General features: G+C 40.0%; 1 protein-coding gene across 3 annotated transcripts in view; it reads left to right on the forward strand.

Moving 5' to 3' along the window:
• fancc (FA complementation group C) overlaps positions 1–19,172 on the forward strand; it is a 147,943-nt gene extending 128,771 nt beyond the window's left edge. For all 3 annotated transcript variants that reach the window (XM_052020040.1, XM_052020041.1, XM_052020042.1), the window contains 4 exons: positions 8,004–8,088; positions 12,605–12,776; positions 15,286–15,489; positions 15,945–19,172. In XM_052020040.1, the coding sequence (XP_051876000.1) occupies positions 8,004–8,088; positions 12,605–12,776; positions 15,286–15,489; positions 15,945–16,109 (626 nt within the window). In that variant the 3' untranslated portion in view covers positions 16,110–19,172. The remainder of the gene's footprint in view (positions 1–8,003; positions 8,089–12,604; positions 12,777–15,285; positions 15,490–15,944) is intronic.
• Positions 19,173–19,433: the final 261 nt, after the last annotated feature.

Raw genomic sequence — 19,433 nt, forward strand, 5'->3', positions numbered from 1 at the left:
CCTCTCTGCGGTGGTGGTGATCATGAAACTCTCGTGTTGTGGCAGAGATCAGCACCAGCGACCTAAAAAGAACCTGATGCTGAGAAGTTGAGAGTGACTTGGCTTCATAGGCAAAGCAATGCAGTTGCCTGTGTGAAACTGTGCTTGAGGTTGCAGGTCTGTGAGAACTGGCTTGGTGTAGCCTAGCTAGCATAGACATTGTTCCTTAAAGAGGTCTGGGTATGAGCATGGATCCTGTGAATTTTAGGTGGATAATATACTCTTTTATGTGTTGTCCCACCTGGTCCCAATGATTTCTAAGATGCCTGTGGTCCATCTCCATGCCATCCAGTAAGAGAAGTGTTAGAGATGGAGAAATACAGCAAGGAAACAGGCATGTTGGCTCATTGAGTATCAACCACTCACTTAAAATAATGCTACCTTAATCCCATTTTTTTATCCGCCCCACAGAGCACGGAGAGAAATACCATTGGATTTCTGACTGTAGCAAGGTCAGTTATGATGCAAGGAAGGCTCGGTATTCAGTATGAGCAGTGTGTATTGCAAACAATCGGCCACAAATTGCTGTGGAGCAGTCTGGCACAATGCACTCTGTGTTGGCCTTTTAATTAGCATGGCTTTGTATGAAACAGGGTTAATAAGCTAATTGTTCTGTGCTTAAATGACAACTGTCACTTTTGAGACTAACAAGGTTGAAAATCATGCAGGAAATGATATGTTTCATTGTTGCTGACGTCAGTTTGAGAGTGTTTTACATCAAAATATTTATAGTGTTAATGCAAAGCCCAAATGAAAAGTCAATAGTCAAATATTCAGATGGCTACTGAGAAGCCTAGGTAATGTACTTTTCAAAATTAAGGCCAATTTCCTACTGAAGAGCCAATTTTTCTCGGGTTTACAAGAAGGAACTTCTAGGCTGTGGTATTATTTGTGATTCCCTAAAAGAAACCAAATGGAAGGAGTATCCATTAATGTCTTTGAAGGAAAAAGCTAAACATCTGCACAAATTAAAGTAACAGACAAATAGAATTAAGTCGATACATATCTAATAGTTGGTAAATTTTCAATGGGCTGAATGCTTAAAAATTTCAGTGATAGGAGGCAAAAGTAAAAGTGAATACATATTAGCTCTAATGAGATAAGCAGGTGATGAACTATTGAAAGGAGTCCTATGCTTAAAAAAATAGATTGCAAAGAATTATTTTAAATATGGTAAATGTCAAGAAAAGGACAAACAGGTGTTGTGCATGGACAGCCCCAGGGTCAGATTTGAGAAGATAGCTGTAGCATCTTGCTTGATTAGGTTAGAAATCATTATTTTCCCCTTTTTGCCCTTTTACCCCTCTACCTTATTGTTGAGCTTTGATTTATTTGAATGTTCTATGTCTGTGATAATTTGTGATTATTTTGTTAAGAGTTTAATTTCCCAAAGTGGCTCAGATCAATAGGAAACAAATTTGAAAAATGAGGCTGTTTTAACAAAAATAATGAAAATGATTTCACTTGATTGAAAGGTTGACAACGGTATATAGTTTGTGATGTATTTTGATTCATCCTAGTGATTAAGTCACCACAAGCTTATTGTTCTAAATTTCTAATGGTGAATTTCAAAAAGGAATTTGATATATGCATGAAAGGAAATAAATTGACAACTTAGGGAGAAAGACCTTAATTGGAATGTTCCTTCAAGGGAATAGGATGATGAGGCAAAATAGCTAAAAGCTGTTGAGATCCTATATCCATTCATTTTGGAATAGAATCCAACAAATCACTCATCAGTACAGGGCACATTAACAATTTACACACATCACCCGTTGTTTTTCCTGATGGTATCTGAAGATCAGCTATCAAATTATGTAATCTAGGCTCAGCTGTTTATAGCACTTCTGTTTTGTATGCAGCTCATTCCATGTACTCACCATCCTCTGCGTGGAAAAAGTTGCCCCTGTAGTCCTGGCAATGTATGAAGTTTCATCAACCAGATGGACATGTCTTCCTGACAAACTATACAAAAATTTAGTAAAACATGGTACAGTACAAATGACATGCTTGAGCCACTACTTATGGAAATTTAAAAAAACTGCAGATGCTGGAAGTCTGAAATAAAAACAGAAAATGCTGGAAACAATCAGATCTGGCAGTATCTGTGGGGACAGAAACTGAGGTAATGTTCTAGGTCAAAGACTTTGTCAGAACTGAAATAGAGCCATAGAGCAATACAGCACGGATACAGGCTCTTCAGCCCAGTCAATCCATGCTGACCACAGTGCCCACCCAGCTAGTCCTAATTTCCTGCACTCGGCCCATATCCCTCTAAGCTCTGTTCCCCCCCCCCCCCCCCCAATGTACCTATCCAAGTACTTCTTAAATGATACTATTGTACCTGCCTCAACCACTCATTCCATAGACTCACCATCCTCTGCGTGGAAAAAGTTGCCTCTCGGGTCCCTTTTAAAGCTTTCCCCTCTCACCCTAGATCTATGCCCTCTAGCTTTGGACTCCCCTAACCTGGGGAAAAGACTATTACCATCCACCTTATCTATGCCTCTCATAATTTTAAACACTTCCGTAAGGTCACCTCTCATTCTCCTACATTCCAAGAAATAAAGACCTAGCCTGGCCAACCTCTCCCTGTAACTCAGGTCCTCTAGCCCTGGCAACATCTTCGTAAATCTTTTCTGCACTCTTTCCAGTTTAACCACATCTTTCCTATAATAGGGTGACCAAACTGTACACAGTACTCCAAGTGCGGCCTCACCAATAACTTATACAACTGCAACATAATGTCCTAAGTCCTATACTCAATGTCCTGACTGATGAAGGCCAGTGTGCTAAACACCTTTTTCACCACCCAGTCTACTTGTGATGCCACTTTCAACAAACTATGCACTCCTAGGTCCCTCCGTTCCATCACACTCCCCAGTGCCCTACCATTCATAGTATAAATCTTACTCTGTTTTGACTTTCCAAAATGCATCAGCTCTCACTAATCTGTATTGAAATCCACTTGCCACTCCTCGGCCCACTTCCCTAACTGATCAAGATCCCCTTGTAAGCCAAGATAACCTTCACTATCAACGACGCCTCCTAATTTAGTGTCATCTCATTCCTAGTTCTAACAAAGCATCATTACACTACTTACAGCATTGTCTGATCATTGTAGAACATTGCAACCATTCAGGACCCGTATTCATGAAACAATACAAGCGAAAGGCGTACTTGACCTCACCTTTGCTAATCTATGCATCAGTCCATGACAGGACTGGTAGTTGTGAGCACCATGTAGTGTATAGCGAGGCAAACTTTTGTCGTAACACTTAGAGTATCATCACCTTCATCAACAAGCAGAAGGTGTAGAGAGCCGACATCAGGAATTGGGGACCCATTTCACTGTTGAATGTGGATTATAAGATTCTGTCCAAGGCAATTGCCAACTGGGTCAAGTCTGCTCTGGGACAGGTGATCCACCCAGACCAAACCTGTGCTGTAGCTGGTAGGAAAATCTTTGACAGCCTTGCGCTGCTCAGGGATACCATTGCCTATGTGCAGGACAGAGGAGTGGATGCCTGCCTGGTCAGCTTGGACCAGGAGAAGGCCTTCAACAGGATATCCCAATGTACATGATGGATGTGGTCTCCAAAATGGGTCTTGGGGAGGGAATCAGAAATTGGATCCAGCTGTTCTACACAGATATCCATAGTGCAGTTCAAATCAATGGGTGGGAGGCAGATAGCTTCCCCATGTCTGGAGTCGGGTCAGGTTGTCCACTCTTCCCTGTCTTGTTTGTGTGTTGCATAGGACCCTTTGCTGAATCCATCAGGAAAGATGAGAGCATAAGAGGGGTGACGTTGCCAGGCAAGTCAAAACCTCCCTGTACATGAGCAATGTCGCTGTCTTCTGCTCCAATCCTTGGTCAGTTTGCAGATTGATCAGCATCTGCAAACCAATTTGAGTTGGCATCGGGGGCCAGAGTTAATCGCAGTAAGAGCGAGGCCATGCTCTTCAGCAACTGGCCCAACCGATCCAATTTCCCCTTCACTGTCAGGTCCGACTACCTAAAGGTGCTGAGGATCTGGTTCAGAGGGGCTGAGGTGTGTAACAAAAATTGGCGGGAGTGGATTGGCAAGGCCAAACAAAAATTGGGTCTGTGGAAACGGTGTTCTTTGTCAATAGCCAGGAAGAACTTGCACATCAGGTGCAATATGCTCTCGGGGCTGCTGAACTTGGTGCAGGTGTGGCCTGTCCCCCACTCCTCTGCCTTGGCAATCCAGTTTATCTGGGGATCCAAGATGGAGCAAGTCTGATGGGTCACAATGCACAAAGTGTACCCAGTGTTGCCCTCATCCTGATGACCACTTTCATGTGTGGCTGTATCAGGCAGTGTGTGGATCCAAAGTACATGGGCACCAAGTGTCACCCTGTGCTGAGGTTCTATCTGTCCCTGGTGCTGCAGAAGATAGGCCTGGCCCCATTACCACGCAACGTCCCTGTCAGCTGGCTGTCGCCGCACTACCTGTCCTTTGTGGAAGAGTTCTTCCAAGTAAACACCTTTGACCCCAAGTCCATCAGGCAGAAGTTAGTATGGAATGTCCTGCGGACACTGGACTCTATGGATGCTGTGGGGTGGTTCCCTGAGTAACCTATCCCAACCATCTGGCAGAACACCTTATCACCAGATCCCACCAACAAGCACCAAGACCTCGCCTGGCTGGCGGTGAGAGGGGCCCTCCCAGTCAGATCATTCCTGTACAGACGTCATATCATCCCCAATGCATGCTGCCCCCGAGACAGCTGCATGGGGAAGAGATGGTCACCCACCTCTTTGCAGACTGTAGATTCGCTAAGAGTGTGTGGAGACGGATGCAAGGGTCTGTGTCTCGGTTCATCCCCAGCAGCAGCGTGACAGAGGACTGTGATCTATGGACTGTTCCCAGGGTCACACACTGAGACAGACATCAAGCGTCGCTGGAAGGTCATTAACCTGGTGAAAGACACCCTTTGGTCTGCCTGAAACTTGTTGGTCTTCCAGCACAGTGAGATGTCTGTAAAGGAATGCTGCAGAATGGCACAGTCCAGGCTGCAGGAGTACGTGCTGAGGGATGCACTAAACCTCCATGCAACCAATGCTAAGGCTCTGTGGGGAAGGACCACAGTCTAGGGTCCTTCCGCTACCACTCATGAAGGGGCTGAGTCGGGTGAGGAAGCCCCTCAAACAATGAAAGGGTGTATCACCCCAGGGGGCCACGTGAGTGGTAATGGCACTATGGATTTTTCTTTCTTTTAAATAAAAAGTTTACACTACTGAATTTATCGACCATGAATGTAAAAGTTTTGCATTTTCTTCCTTTGTGTACATTTATTATGAGTAATGTCTATTTTTGAAATAACATAAAACATTTAAAATAAATCAAAAATTCAAGGATTTATAGTCAATGGACTTGACATTTAGATAAGTATAAGTTGGGTCTGTCTTGTCAAACAGTCATGCTTTAACCAATAAAGCTCAATTAAACCTGCTTGATGCACATTATCTCATCCTAAATTGGAAACTGTCACACTTGATATAAGGCAATAATTCAAAGTGATTACGTGAATTAGGATTAAAAACTGAAAACTCTGGAAACACTAAGCAGGTCAGGCAGCATCTATGGAAAGACAAACAGCGTTAATGTTTCAGATCAGAGACCCTTCTTCAGAACTGGGAAAGAGAAAAAAGGTAACTTTAAGTTGCGGAGAAGGGGGCAGGAGGAATGGAGAGGACAAAGGGAATATCCGTGATGGTGCTAGACCAGGTCAAATGGGTTAGTGGGGCATTTAGAGGGTGATTATACTGCTCTGTTTATGTTGCTAATAGCAGGGCTGTGGGAAGTGCCCACCAGATCAGGCTCCAATAATGAAATGAGAAAAACTGAGCCAAAAGTAAGGACTGATGATTTATCGTATAATGGCCAGTTCCGATACAGACTGAGAATGGGATTCATCTAAAGTTGGGAGAATTTGACATTGAGTTCAAAAGGCTGCAATGTGCCCTGACAGAAGATGAAGTGATATTCTCAAAGCTTGCATTGATCTTATTGTAACAGCTTAAGAGGCCAAAGGCAGATAGTTTGGAGTGGGATTGGGATGGAGAATTAAAGAGACAGGCTACTGGGAGCTCAGTAATAATTATTTCTTTGTGTAAAAGACATCGTGTTGCTACATAGTCATAATTGCATGCAAGAAATATAACAAGATAACTCATTCTATAACTTTAGCTTTTTATATTGGTTTTCCTAACTTAGTTGTGCTTTTCCAGTTGTTGGGTTAATTTTCATGATTCCTTATAAACAATTTTCTATTGCTTGTTTTCTTACTACGATTGCATTGGCATTACCTATGGGTTTTTCTACAAGTAAACTTAAGGCCTGTTTATCTGGCATTTATTTAGCTCTGGATAAGCAGGACATTCATATAACTAAATACTGGGGAAGACTGAAGTCATTATCTTCAAACCCTGTCACAAGCTCCTTTACATGGTGACCAAATCCATCCCTTCTCCTTGGCAAAGATCATCCACACTCTTCATCCAGACTGTTCAGACTTGGTATTGTATCTACTGTAACTCTTAAGTTGAGCTTCTCAACACATTTTTCTTCTACTATACATTATTTCTACCTGTGTTGCATTCTTTTACCTCAAACCACCACCTCACCTGCTGCTGAAACTGTCATCTGGGTGTACATTACCATTAGACAACTGTCTTAATACACTCCTCTCTAGCCTCCACTCTCCAATGAAGACCATTCAAAACTCTGCCATTGTTCTAATTTGTACTGGTCTCTTATATCCATCATCTCTGTTTTCACTGATGTATATTGGCTCCTGGATTAGCAACAGCTCAGTTTTAAATTCCTCATACTTGTTTTCAGATCCATGTACAGTGTCTCCCAATTCATCCCTGTAATTTCCCCCAGCGTACTAAGAAATCCTCACTTCTCCAATTTTAATTACTCCATTATTCAGTTGCACCTTCAGCTGCAGAAGCTCTGAGTTCTGGAATTCTCTCCTTTCAATCCCACTGCAATTCCACCTCTTTTTTTTATGATGCTCCTCAAAACTTACCACTTTGACCAAGCTACTACTTATCTAATGTGGAATTGCCGAATGTGGATCAATGTCAAATTTTGTTGATATTGATCTATTAAGCGCTTTTCGGCATTTTTCTATTTTGACTACAATCTGATATTATTTTTCTGTCACAGCTGCTGCCTATTACTTGCATGTTTTGTAAAATTGCTGGTATTTACATATGCAACCTCACCTTCAAAAATATAATTGCTCCCTTGAACATATCGACTCATTATGAATCATCACTCACTTGTCCTTTTCCTCCAAGATCCTTTAGCAAGTCACTATCACACAACTCTGCATCTCATTTGTTTTGACTATCTTCTAAGGTTTTTTGCTGTGGTCTTGCCCCTCTGTATGCCAGTATCATTTTGCAACCCTCCAATTTTTGTCTTCTGTGCTTCCCCAGATTTCATCGCTGGGCCAGTGGCAGTTGTTCTTTCAGCTGACTGAACCTTACTCTCTGGAATCCCTTCCCTACACTTCCCATTTCTAAACTTGCTTCTCTCAGAACCATCACAACTTCCTTCATTAACCAGACTTTGGAGGCCTGTCATAATATTTCTTCATGTCATGGCTCTGTATTAAATTTTGTTTGATAATGCCCTTATGAAATCCCCTGGGGCATGTTTTTAGATTAAAGTTGCTGTTTATCTGCAAGTTGTTGTCTAATCCATATCCTAGTTTTCTGAATTTGAATGTTACTCTACCATTAGAGGATGCTACTTCAGTTAATAAATCCTTTTTCGTAAACATCATTTAGAATCTCTTTCTTGAGTATTGTTCAATTTTATGGTTCTGCAGGTATCTAAATTAAATGTAAGTTAGTTAGTTGCATGTTTCTATGCTGTTAGTTTGTGTCATATAAAACTATTCTTTTTCCCAAAAAAATGCAGATATCCCATCAGCAGCCTGGTGCCAGCACCTGACCACTATTGTTCCAATGCTGAAGAGGATTGTACAGGATGTAAAAGTCAAAGGGTGAGCTTTTAACCTTGCTATACATCTTTTTCAACAAATTAAAACTTTTGAAACATTTTCAAAGGAGCTTTTATTTCTATCCCTTCAGTCAACACATGAGATTTTTGTCCGTGATTAAGGTTTGTCCCGTTTTAGCAGTTACTTGTGTGGTAACAAGACACTAGTGGTTTAAGGTCACATTTATTTCCTTCAAAAGTCAGATCTCTAATCTTTCGCATCTCCTGTGAGTTGTATGCTCTCTCTGGCTGTGATTTGAGATCTTAATGTATTTGTGTGCCCCTTTTCTTGGAAAACAGCTTGATTTATCACATCACAGAATTTGATCCTGTCTGTGCAAAGATTTAGTTTTAATCGGCCTGAGCCCAGCATTGTATTACCAAGGTGCCAAGCAGCAATTAACTATTATGTCCTTGCAGCGTTCAACATAATGACCTAACTTCTCTCTGCACGTATGGTCTTTAATTAGATGTTTTTTTCTGTTTTTTGAAGACTTACAATGAAGGTTATTATGCATCATGTTGTAATTAGCATAAGTGATTCTAAAAACTTGCGCACAACATTCAGGTGAAGTATCCAGATGGTACCAAAACGGTAATGTGGAATTTAGAGAGATACACAGTATCATTTTCTGCCAGAGTGATCTTTTGAGTGATCTTCATTGAGAGCTTGCAATGAAGTTGGCAAAGAATTGGTCTTAGTGTTTTACCATGGTTTAATAGAAAATATATTCCTCCACATCTCAGTCTTACCAAATCCTTTGAATAACAATTCAACAAACTGCTGAGATGCATTATGGACAGAGGTAGGTCACTTTATATTAAGTACTTGAGACCCTCAGAAGCTAAGTAAAATTGAGAGTCAGGTAAAGTAAGTCCAGAAGTGACTCCAGGGAGTTTTAGCCTGGCATGTGCTTCAATTATTTATACACTGCAGTACAAACTTGCAACTAATGGACTCCTAAGTTAACCATTGTATTTTAAAAGGAATTAGACTCTTCATAGCCACAGACCTTAGAACTGCAGCTATAAGGAATCTAAATTGACCTTTCTTAACAAGAATGTAAGAAATGGAACAGGAGATCATTTGGCCCCTTGAACCTGCTCTGTGATTCAGTTAGATTATGGCAATCTCAAACCTATGATGTTGCCTGAATTCTATATCCCTTGATTTGCTTTAAGTCCAAAAATCTATTCATTTTAGCTTTGAATATCAATCGTACACCAGGTTAAAGAATTCAAAAATGTTCACAACCATTTGAGTAAAGAAATTTCTCCTCACTTTGGTCCTAATTGATTGCCCCCTTATTCTGAGATGACAGTACAACCCCCACCTACACAGCCACAGGATTGTCAAAGCCTGACAATTTTTCTTGGAATCTTACATTGCCATGAGATGAACTCTTATTTTTCTAAACTCCAGGAAGCATAGATCCATCCTACCAGTGTTTCTTTAAGGAACAATTCATGTAGTGTGTCTGCAGAAATGTCTGTTTAATCTCTCCTCCTTACCTGGATACTGAAGCAGAGAAACCAACCCATTAGGCTTTTGCCAGAATCACAAGTGTGCTACTGAAGGCTAAACACCAGTTAATTCCAGTCACAGAACTTCTAAGTCCCAAGTAGAATGCTAAAAGACCATCTTCAAAATCTATCTTCTTTGCAAAGTGCATTCTGAGCTCTAGTCCTTAACTCTGATATTCAAATTAAGGATAAACCCTTGCAGTCAAACACCCAAGCACAGGGAATGTATATTTTAAATTTGCTTTTCAGTTTTTTAATTCTCTCTCATGTTGTTGAATCTTAATTAAAATCTGAACTGTTAAATCAACTTATGTAGATGCTCTTGTATTTCAAATATATTAAACCAACAACACAGAATATGTTTTGTTTATACTGTGAATCTTGGTCAAACTATTGTCAGGTTTCTAAAGTGGTGGTCAGAAAAGACTGTATAAACTTTAGTTGAACCAAGTCACACAAGGGTTTATCCAAACAGACTTTGTTGCAAAAATATACCTATCAGTTCTACTTCTTTGCAATGATAGGAATTTGTAACCCTTCACAGAGGAAAAATTATTCCTCTGTATTTTTTAAACATAATATGCAGTTGCTCATTTAATGCAAGTACTGTAACTAATGAATGCAAATAATTTCATGGACAGTAGGGAGACACCCTTCCCAACATAGATTTCCTGTGTTGACTGTGCTCAAGTGGTCCAACAGGCTGGGTGGAGGACTGGGAAAATTTATCATGAGTTGATATATTCTTGACTTCCTAAAGTCTCTCCCATTGCCTACTGTTGGATGTGATGGAAACCACTGTTTCCCCCTCCCTGTTTGGCTTCACAGCTTTTACCAGCCTGGAGAAGCTCTTTACCATAGAGCAATCTTGGACTAGGGAGAACTGTGCAGCCAAACAAATTTACTTTTTTTTGCCAAAAATCTTCCCAAGGCTGTGAATGGATCTCACATCAAGGATCCACTATATTTGTGGGTATTTTTAATTGAACTGTTCAACTGTTTGAACTTATGTGCCACAAGCTAATCTTGCTTTGGGACTCTGAAAAAATACTAAAGTGCTCTTTGCCATACCTCACCACAATCCAGAAAAACTACATTGGTCTTAAAGTTGGCATCCACGATAACCCTAGGTAAAAAAGTGAGACTCTTCCTTTCGGGAATGTACCTTGCAAACCTTTGACATTCCTTTGTATACCTTTGGCATTCTCTTTACTTAATTTGGTTTTTAATAGTCTAAAAGAACCTGCATTTTACAGAGTGCCATTCAGAGCCATTTACCAGAACTAATTCTAAAATTTGAAAAAAATCATTTTGGTTACAGGGTTTTGATAAATTAGTTAAACCCAGCAAAATTCTGTTAATTTAAGACTTGTATGTATTTCTGTATTTCCACTTTAAATTGTAACTTCAACCCCAGTAAATCTAAATCTGCTCCTGACATCGTAAAAGCTATTTCCAATGTGTATTTAGGGTACCAGAAAATTGAACATTAATTTGTCCTGATCATGTCAAACAATGATGTAAAAACTGGAGTGATTTCAAAAATCTGATTAAGCTGGAGTATTTGTGAGATGCCGTCTCCTATAGCTTGGTCTCGATCTGCTGGGCAGCAATGATCCCTTTCATAGATACTTCTAAGACCTGGATTATCCACAAGCAGATATCTTGAACCACTCCAGATACCACCAATGCTGTTTCTCAAAATCCTCCAAATCCACTATAAAGGATACATGAACCAAGGCCAGTGTCCTCTCCCAGGCCAACATTCCCAGCATTGAGGCCCTAAGCATTCAGTTGCCCTACATCAGACTCTTGAAGCAGACATTCTGCTCTGATCTCTATAATGGGAAGTGATTACCAGCTAAATGAAGAAGAGATTCAAGGATGCTCTCAAAGCCTTGGAAAAATTGCAGTATCCCCACTGACTCCTGAATATCCCTGACTCCTGACCATTCAAAATGGAGAAGGAGCATTGTGTCACAAGCACATGGAAACTTAACTGTCTGTCCTGCCCGGTATCTCTTGTCCCATTTCTAATAGAGCCTGCAGGTCCCAATTGGTCTTTTTATTCACCTCAGAACACACCAAAAAAAAACATAATTCTTGATTTTGAGACTGTGTAAGAATGTCAGTAGCAAACTTGCTTCTGAATCACAAAGTTAAGCCCCACTCCAAATACTTCAGCACAAACGCCTGGGCTGATGCTCCCTGACAGTAATGTCACTTTTGGGTCTCAAATTAAACTGGGGTTCTATTTAATCCATTAGGTGCATGTAAAAGATCCCAGGGTACTATTTCCAAGATGACTATTGAAAGTATTTCCCAAATACCTAGGCAATATTTATCCTTCAATCAAGACCTAAGCACAGATTATTTCATTATCAGAGCCACAAATTGGCTGATGTTTTTCCTACATTACAATATTGACAACACTCCCAAAGTTCTTTGTTAGTTGTGAAGAGCTTTGGGACAGCCTGGAGTCATAAACATTATTGTCTAAATGGAAGTTGTTTTTCAATAATTGGTACAGGAAGGCTTTATTTAACGTTTCTCCCTGACACTTGTTCAAAAGGCCATTCTTCCTATGAGCCCAAGCAGAGAGTTTTGCTGCATTGTTTAATTGTAGCATATTTTTAAGGAGAGGTTGCGGTTCACTCAGTACATGCAGCTTTACAGTTTCACAAGAATTTTCTTGTGGGAAAAACATATAACAAATGTCTTCTTCAAACTGTTCTGGACAAACAGCTCTGTACAACATACTACAATATGATGACCTGCAAGATTCCTAAGCGATGACTGCAGCAACACCAGATGAGCACAGATGTTCAGCACATTTAATATTTGCAGGAATACTGATGAAAGTTACACAAGGAGTACTGAAATGAAAGGGGAGACGTGAAGTAATCCAATATTTTGTTTATTGACTGGAAAAGAGTGTAATAAATTGATTGAGTTTAATTTACTTTCATACCAACTTTAATGTTTCCCTTTTGCAGAACCACTACTAATCTCTTTGAAAACTGGTTTTTGCTGGTTCACTTTGGAGACTGGTTGAATGTTGCCTTACAGCAGTTGATGACAGCAGATGAGCTTTCCGAGGTTCTCCTTTGGCTTTTGATGTTCTACAATAAGCCACTTATGGAAGACCAACAAGAGAAACAATTACTGGTAAGTTTCTATCAAGCCCTATGCATATGATCAAAGAAATTACTATTTTAAATTATTTTTTCAAGTCTCCTTGCACCATCCCAGAGCCTTAGAAGATTGAATGCAACTCCTGTAAACGATAGTCTTGTAAAACTTGCATCAGTTAAAAAAACATCAAGAGTTGAATGGCCTATTCTATTTCTTCATGTTCAAGTATCTTGGGAGTTGCCAGTACCTTTTCAATTTGATGTCAAGACGTATAGAATCAAACACAGTTTCTGAACGGTACATCAGTAATACAAATTGTGGATAAAAATAGTCCCAGCATGCATCATTATGCCAATTTGTTCCCTGACTTGTTTAACAACTAAAAGTTTACTCTTGCAACAAATTAGCTATCCATTCATTTATTTTGTGTCACTTTTAATTCCAGGCTTTGGTTAAATCTAAATATATTTCATCCATGTTACCCTTGAAAAATCACTCCATCAAGGAATTCAGTAAATTTGGTCAAGCAATATTTTCCCTTTGTAATTCATTGTGATTTTATTTGCTTTCTATATATATTCTTCAGGGATTCAATTATTTTTCCTGTTATTGTTGCTATGTTAATTAGAGTTAACCACACTGTACTGGATTTGTCCCCATTGGGCTTATTAACACTAAGATTACAGTCTGGAACATGTAGGAACTTTATTCTTTTCAACTTTTAACAGTCAAGTTATATTCAGGGTAAATAACTGATTCAATGAATTCAGTAATGGCAAGCTGGTACTGGTCTGAGACTTGATTGTGGAAAAGTGGAGGTGGGCATTCTTGCTTATGTTTTGAAAAAGATAGCTATATGGTAGAAGCTCCAGTTATCCCTTACAAAATTTTATAGACTCTGTAATGGTTTGTGCAGATGGGAGGGCAGCAAATGTGACCACCCTCCCCTCTTTGTTGAAGAGGGAAAGAGAAATTGACTGACTCCGTGACCTTACATCAGTGACTGGGAAATTGCTAGAATCTATGGTAAAGGATAGGGAGATGCTAAGAAAATAATAATAATGATTGAAAAGAGAAAGGGAAATTATGTTTGACTATTCTTTTGGAGTTCTCTGAGGATGTATCTAGTAGAGCGGGTGAGGGGGGAAATAGCACATGTAGTGTGATTGGATTTTCACAAGGCTTTGGATAAGGTTTGGCACAGGTGGTTGGTAAATAAAGATAGGGCATATGGAATTGTGTGTAATAATAATAATAATAATAATGTGGATTTGGAGTTGGTTAACTGATGAAAAATCAAGTACTAATGAATGGGTCTTCTCAGGTAGGCAGGCTGTGAGTACTGCAGTACTTGGTGCTTGGGCCCAAACTATTCACAATCTACATCAACTATTTGGGTAAGAGGACCTAAAGTAGCATTTCCAAGATTGCTGGGGAAAAATAATGTGCAAGGGGGCCTGGGAGTCCTTAGATACAAGTCACTGAAAGCTACAGAATTGCAAATTGTTGCAATTCCGTACAATGGAAGACTGTGGAATCCAAAGAAAAGTATTTTGGATATTAGAAGAATCAAGGGCTAGGGCAGATAAATGGTGTTTGAGCTAGGTAAGCTGTAAATCATAATCTTATTGAATTACAGAAAGTGTTGGGGGGGGGGGGGGGTGGCAGCTCCAAAATGTGTGTGTGTGTATATATATATATATTTATTTATACATATACATACACACACACACACTTCTCCAGCAGTGCAATCTTTAAAAGATAGATTACATTGGAATGATGAAAAGGCAAGACCATGAGGATAGGAAGCTTTATCATAAGTGAATCATCATCTGAGCCCAGATCATTGGAATTTTTTTATTACTGTCACGTGTACCGAGATAAAATGAAAGGCTTTTGTTTGCGTGCTGTCCCGATAGATCATTCCATATATAAGTAGATCTAAGTAGTAAAAAGCAAACCAGAAAAAGTGTTACAGAAACAGTGCAAATCAGTTAATAGTTAAGAATCCATCAGCTTAACTGGAAAAAGATCAGTGTGCTTTCAAACTAAATATTTAATGCTGTGTTCTGTGCTACCGCCCTCTGGCAATAGTTTGGTTCATCTTTACTATCAAGCTGAATGAGACATTTCATCAGTTCAGTCAAATTGCATTGTGATAGAACACTCTTGATCCCTGACTGTAATATCTAAGTGAACTTGTGGAAAAGTTTTGTGCTCTTTTCCCACAATAATATAAATGCTGTCCACATCTGTTAAGGGGCTTTCTTCCCCCTCCTTTGGCGACGAGAAGACAAGATCTGGCACAGTGCCATGTAGTTAATTATTCTGCTGAGCCAGATTTAGAGTCACAGGGAATGTAGTCCCTGTATCAGTGCAAGTGTGTGAATCTATGATTTTTTTCTAAAAGGATGTTTGCCTTTCACAACCTCATGGCAGTCCAGTGATTTATTTTTGACTGTTAGAATTCATGCTTGAAATAACTGCATTATTTAGCAGCTTTTTTTTGTACAATTATGTTAATCTTTTCTTAAATATTCAGGAGCAGGTGAAATTTGTGTACAATCAACTGAAAGTTCTCAGCAACACAGCACCCTTGAATGCGGAAGATTTGCAAACTGCTTTAGTCACCAACGTTGTCCCCATAAAAGAGGGTCACCAGAAAGATCTGATCAATCAGCTTCTTGTGAGCTTTTTATTGTTTACAGAAGGTGGAAAGGGAATAGCAAAGGAGTCTGTCCAACTTGTGAGTACATGGAGAGGGAGGGGGAGGGGGAGGGAGGGAGGGGGGAGGGGGAGGGAGGGAGGGGGGAGGGGGAGGGAGGGAGGGGGAGGGGGAGAGAGGGAGGGGGAGGGGGAGGGAGGGAGGGGGAGGGGGAGGGAGGGAGGGGGAGGGGGAGGGAGGGAGGGGGAGGGGGAGGGAGGGAGGGGGGAGGGGGAGGGAGGGAGGGGGAGGGGGAGGGAGGGAGGGGGAGGGGGAGGGAGGGAGGGGGAGGGGGAGGGAGGGGGGAGGGAGGAGGGGGAGGGAGGGGGGAGGGAGGGGGGAGGGAGGGGGGGGGGGAGGGGGGAGGGAGGGGGGGGGAGGGAGGGGGGGGGGAGGGAGGGGGAGGGAGGGAGGAGGGAAGAGGGAGGAGGGAGGGGAGGGGAAGAAGGTGAGAGAAATAGGACATCATTTGTGAGTAAATGTTGTTACTGTTGAAGTTCACCTTAGGTGGAGACTGCTTGGATGGAGTTTCTCAACTGCTGGTTAGCACGGCCCATAGATTACAGAACACTAAATACAGAGGATCAGAAGATAGAATGGTGCAGATCACTGTTGAACTCCTGCAACATCAGCTTCTGAAAGCTAAAGTAACAGTGCAATGAAATTATATCCTGTGCAAAAAAACTGTATGATTCTATAGACTTCACTATTTTTTTTGCAGATGTTTGAACGTTTGTACTAATACACCAGCTTGTATTAAATTCTGCAGGATATTGTCTGCAAATATTCAAATAAAACTCAAACCTGGCTATAAATAATCTTGATAGGTGTAATTCTGAACCTGGTAACAAAATTGATCTAAGGTATATTATAGCCAAATCGATGTTGGATGCTCACAAACAGGTTAAAAAAGATCTATTGAAACTCTGTGCTGCTTTAAGAGGAGATATCTGCTTTCACATTCCTACTGTCTGACACAGCTTAACTGAAGATATTTATATTGGCCCACTTACATTTTACCTTATACATTGACAAGGGGGCTGTGTACTAACATTTTTCATTCCAGTATAAGCCAGGCTGTCTTCATTTTGCCAGAAACATGAATGGTTGGAAATGAACAATTTCCTGAACTGTGACCGGAACATTGAACTTTGACACAGAGTGTACATTTTACCACCGAAAACTACCACACTCACTGCAATGAATGACAACAATACTACAGGCAACCCCCATATTATGGAGGGGTTATGTTGCTAGAAACAGTCTGTAAATGCAAACCCTCTTTTCCCATTGAATACCATGTTCTGGCAGTAAGATTTGGCTATTATGTTAACGCATCAATTGGGTTGACAGTCACAGCTGAAGCTCTCCTTTGCCACACCGTCACAGAGTGCAGTGCTGGTGTGCTCTTCATCTGCAGGGCATTTTCTCTGACAGCTGTAACTGCCAAGCCAATCGACACGGTGATGTCATATCCAAATCTTATTGCCCCACAAATTTGTCGTTCCTTTTGCATTTTGTGTTTACTTATTTCCCCCCCCCCCCCCCACAAATTCCATTAGAGCGACTTTTATTCCGTATCTGGGATTTTTTGGTAGTGATTTGTGAATTCTGCTGGGGCAAATTTCTGTAACTCCGGGGTCACCTGTATTCCTATAAAAACTGCAGATAAAGAAAACTAAATAGGTCAGCAGCTTCTATTTACCTAGTGTTACCTAGATGTAAAGATGAACATTAAAAAGTTAATAGAGAACAGGTAGCAATATAAAAATGTCAAACTTACCCATGAATTACTTTATAGTCATCTGCACAGAAGAGGGCATCAGACCAGACATTCCAGGAAATTTAACAATGAGCCAAGGGTTGGAGCTCACCAAGGTTATCATCATCAAGAAAACATTGGAAAAAAAAATTAATGGCACTAAAGATGGAGAAATTCCACGACCTGAATACTAACCTAAGCAGAAACAATGGGAATTGGCAAAAAATTGCAGGCACTTTAGAGAAGAGTGGTACAGCATAGCAGAAACACATTCATTGCAGTCCATCAGCTCTTTCTTTGAAGTGCAACTCACTCTCTCAAGCCTGCTCTTCCCAAATATTCCAAAAATTTGATCTCATTGGAGAGCTTAGATTTGTTAAGGGTATATTTCAAGCTGAATAAGCTGATTTTCTTTCTAAATTCAAGGAAATAATGAAAAGTTGTAGATAGCAAATTGCTTATGGATATGATCGATGTGCATTTTCTAAAACCCCTTTTGAAAGTTCCACAGAAGAGCTTAGTTAAAATTAAAGCAATTTATTGACCTGAATCGAAGTCAGGTTAGCAATAGGGAGCATGGATTTGAGATTACCTTAAAATGAGCCAGGTCATTCAGAGGAGAAATTAAGAAAAACCACACAAGGGCTGGTAGAGATGCAGAATTCTCTCTCATGACAGGCAGCAGATCCCATCTTAAATCAATATATTTTTAAAGGATAACAGTGAAAATAGGATGGATGGAATTATGATACTGATGACATAACTGGCTTGAAGGGCTAAATAACTATTCCATTTCCTCAGAGAAAGGAAGCTTATCAACATTTTCATTGTTTTACTGAAAATATGTTGCAAAAATGGAACTTTGTCAAATGGTGTAACCAAGAGATCTGTACCTATTAAGAGTTCCTAAAAACACACATGGAAAATAATTTGTTTCATCATGGGTGGAAGGGCCTGTTCCTGTGCTGTACTGTTCTAAGTACTTTGTCCACTTAACCCTAAAGTATAAGTATGCTGATTAATCACCTATTTGTTGATCATAGTAAATAATATTTCTAAATGCATTAAAAGGTGTCAAATAATTTGATCTTCCCTTGTAGACTACTAAAGGGTTTGACCATTTTCATTTAGTGTTTGATTCAGATCAGCAGTGTATAATTTTTATTTACGAATCACTATTATTATAACCTGAGGAAGATTATGTAGTCAAGGTAGATTGGCAGCAAATGCACTCGAGGGTTACTACTCAAGTTATTAAGATGCTATAAGCACCTTTGCAAGGCTGCTATGAATCTATAATTGGATATGAGTTAGAAGATGTATTTGTCATAATAGTTACTTAGTAGTTAAACAGTATCAATTATGCTTATTGACCTCCTGTCATGTTTGGTTTCCAACCTAGATCCACTGCAGTATGAAACACTGCACTTTCAGATAGTCGATGACCATTAAGGTTTTGCAACAAATAAAGATCACATTGTTCTGCATAGAAGGTCCAGTTGCAACTGATACAGCAGACTCCAATTTCTATAATCTCTTAATTACACATTCACATATGAATGATGTAATATTCACTCATTTGATTATTTTCAGAATCACATAATCCCTCCATTTTTCTATGATTCAGCTGGTCCCTAGCACCCAAAGTAATTGTTCCCAGCTGTGACAATCATCTCTGTCATCTTTACTGCAACAAAAAAAGCAGTGATTAAAAGAATCAACGAAAGACCCTTTATTGCTGCAAGCTAAGCTTTTGTTCCTCTGCCATGTCAGAGACTAAACAGCAGAAAATTAATATGGCTTTTAACAGTTGGGTAAACAAAATTCAGTATGCAAGGGATTATGCACATTATTCTAGATAACCATTCTTACATCCAATTTAAAAACATATTTCAGCACTCATGCCCTGAATACTATTCAGAAATAAGCAGTTATAAGGATAACTGCTGATATTTTCCAGTTTAACTGACAGGAACAAGTTTTCTGAATGAGCATGGAAGTCTCAAAGTTACTGTCAGATGTTTGCAGTATTTAAGGACATGTTCCAACACTGAAATCCAGTAACAGCAGACTACCAATCATCAGCAATTCCCATCATATAAACTTGAGAATGCTCATTAACAACTTATGTCAGGTCAGACTGGGTAAAAAAAACAGCATCTGAAAAGAAAATCGTAGTCTTTCATCTGCTTGCATATCAAGAATCTATCTACTTGCCTTGAAA

Source organism: Pristis pectinata, chromosome 7 (assembly GCF_009764475.1).
Source record: "Pristis pectinata isolate sPriPec2 chromosome 7, sPriPec2.1.pri, whole genome shotgun sequence".
Classification (NCBI taxonomy): Eukaryota; Metazoa; Chordata; class Chondrichthyes; order Rhinopristiformes; family Pristidae; genus Pristis; species Pristis pectinata.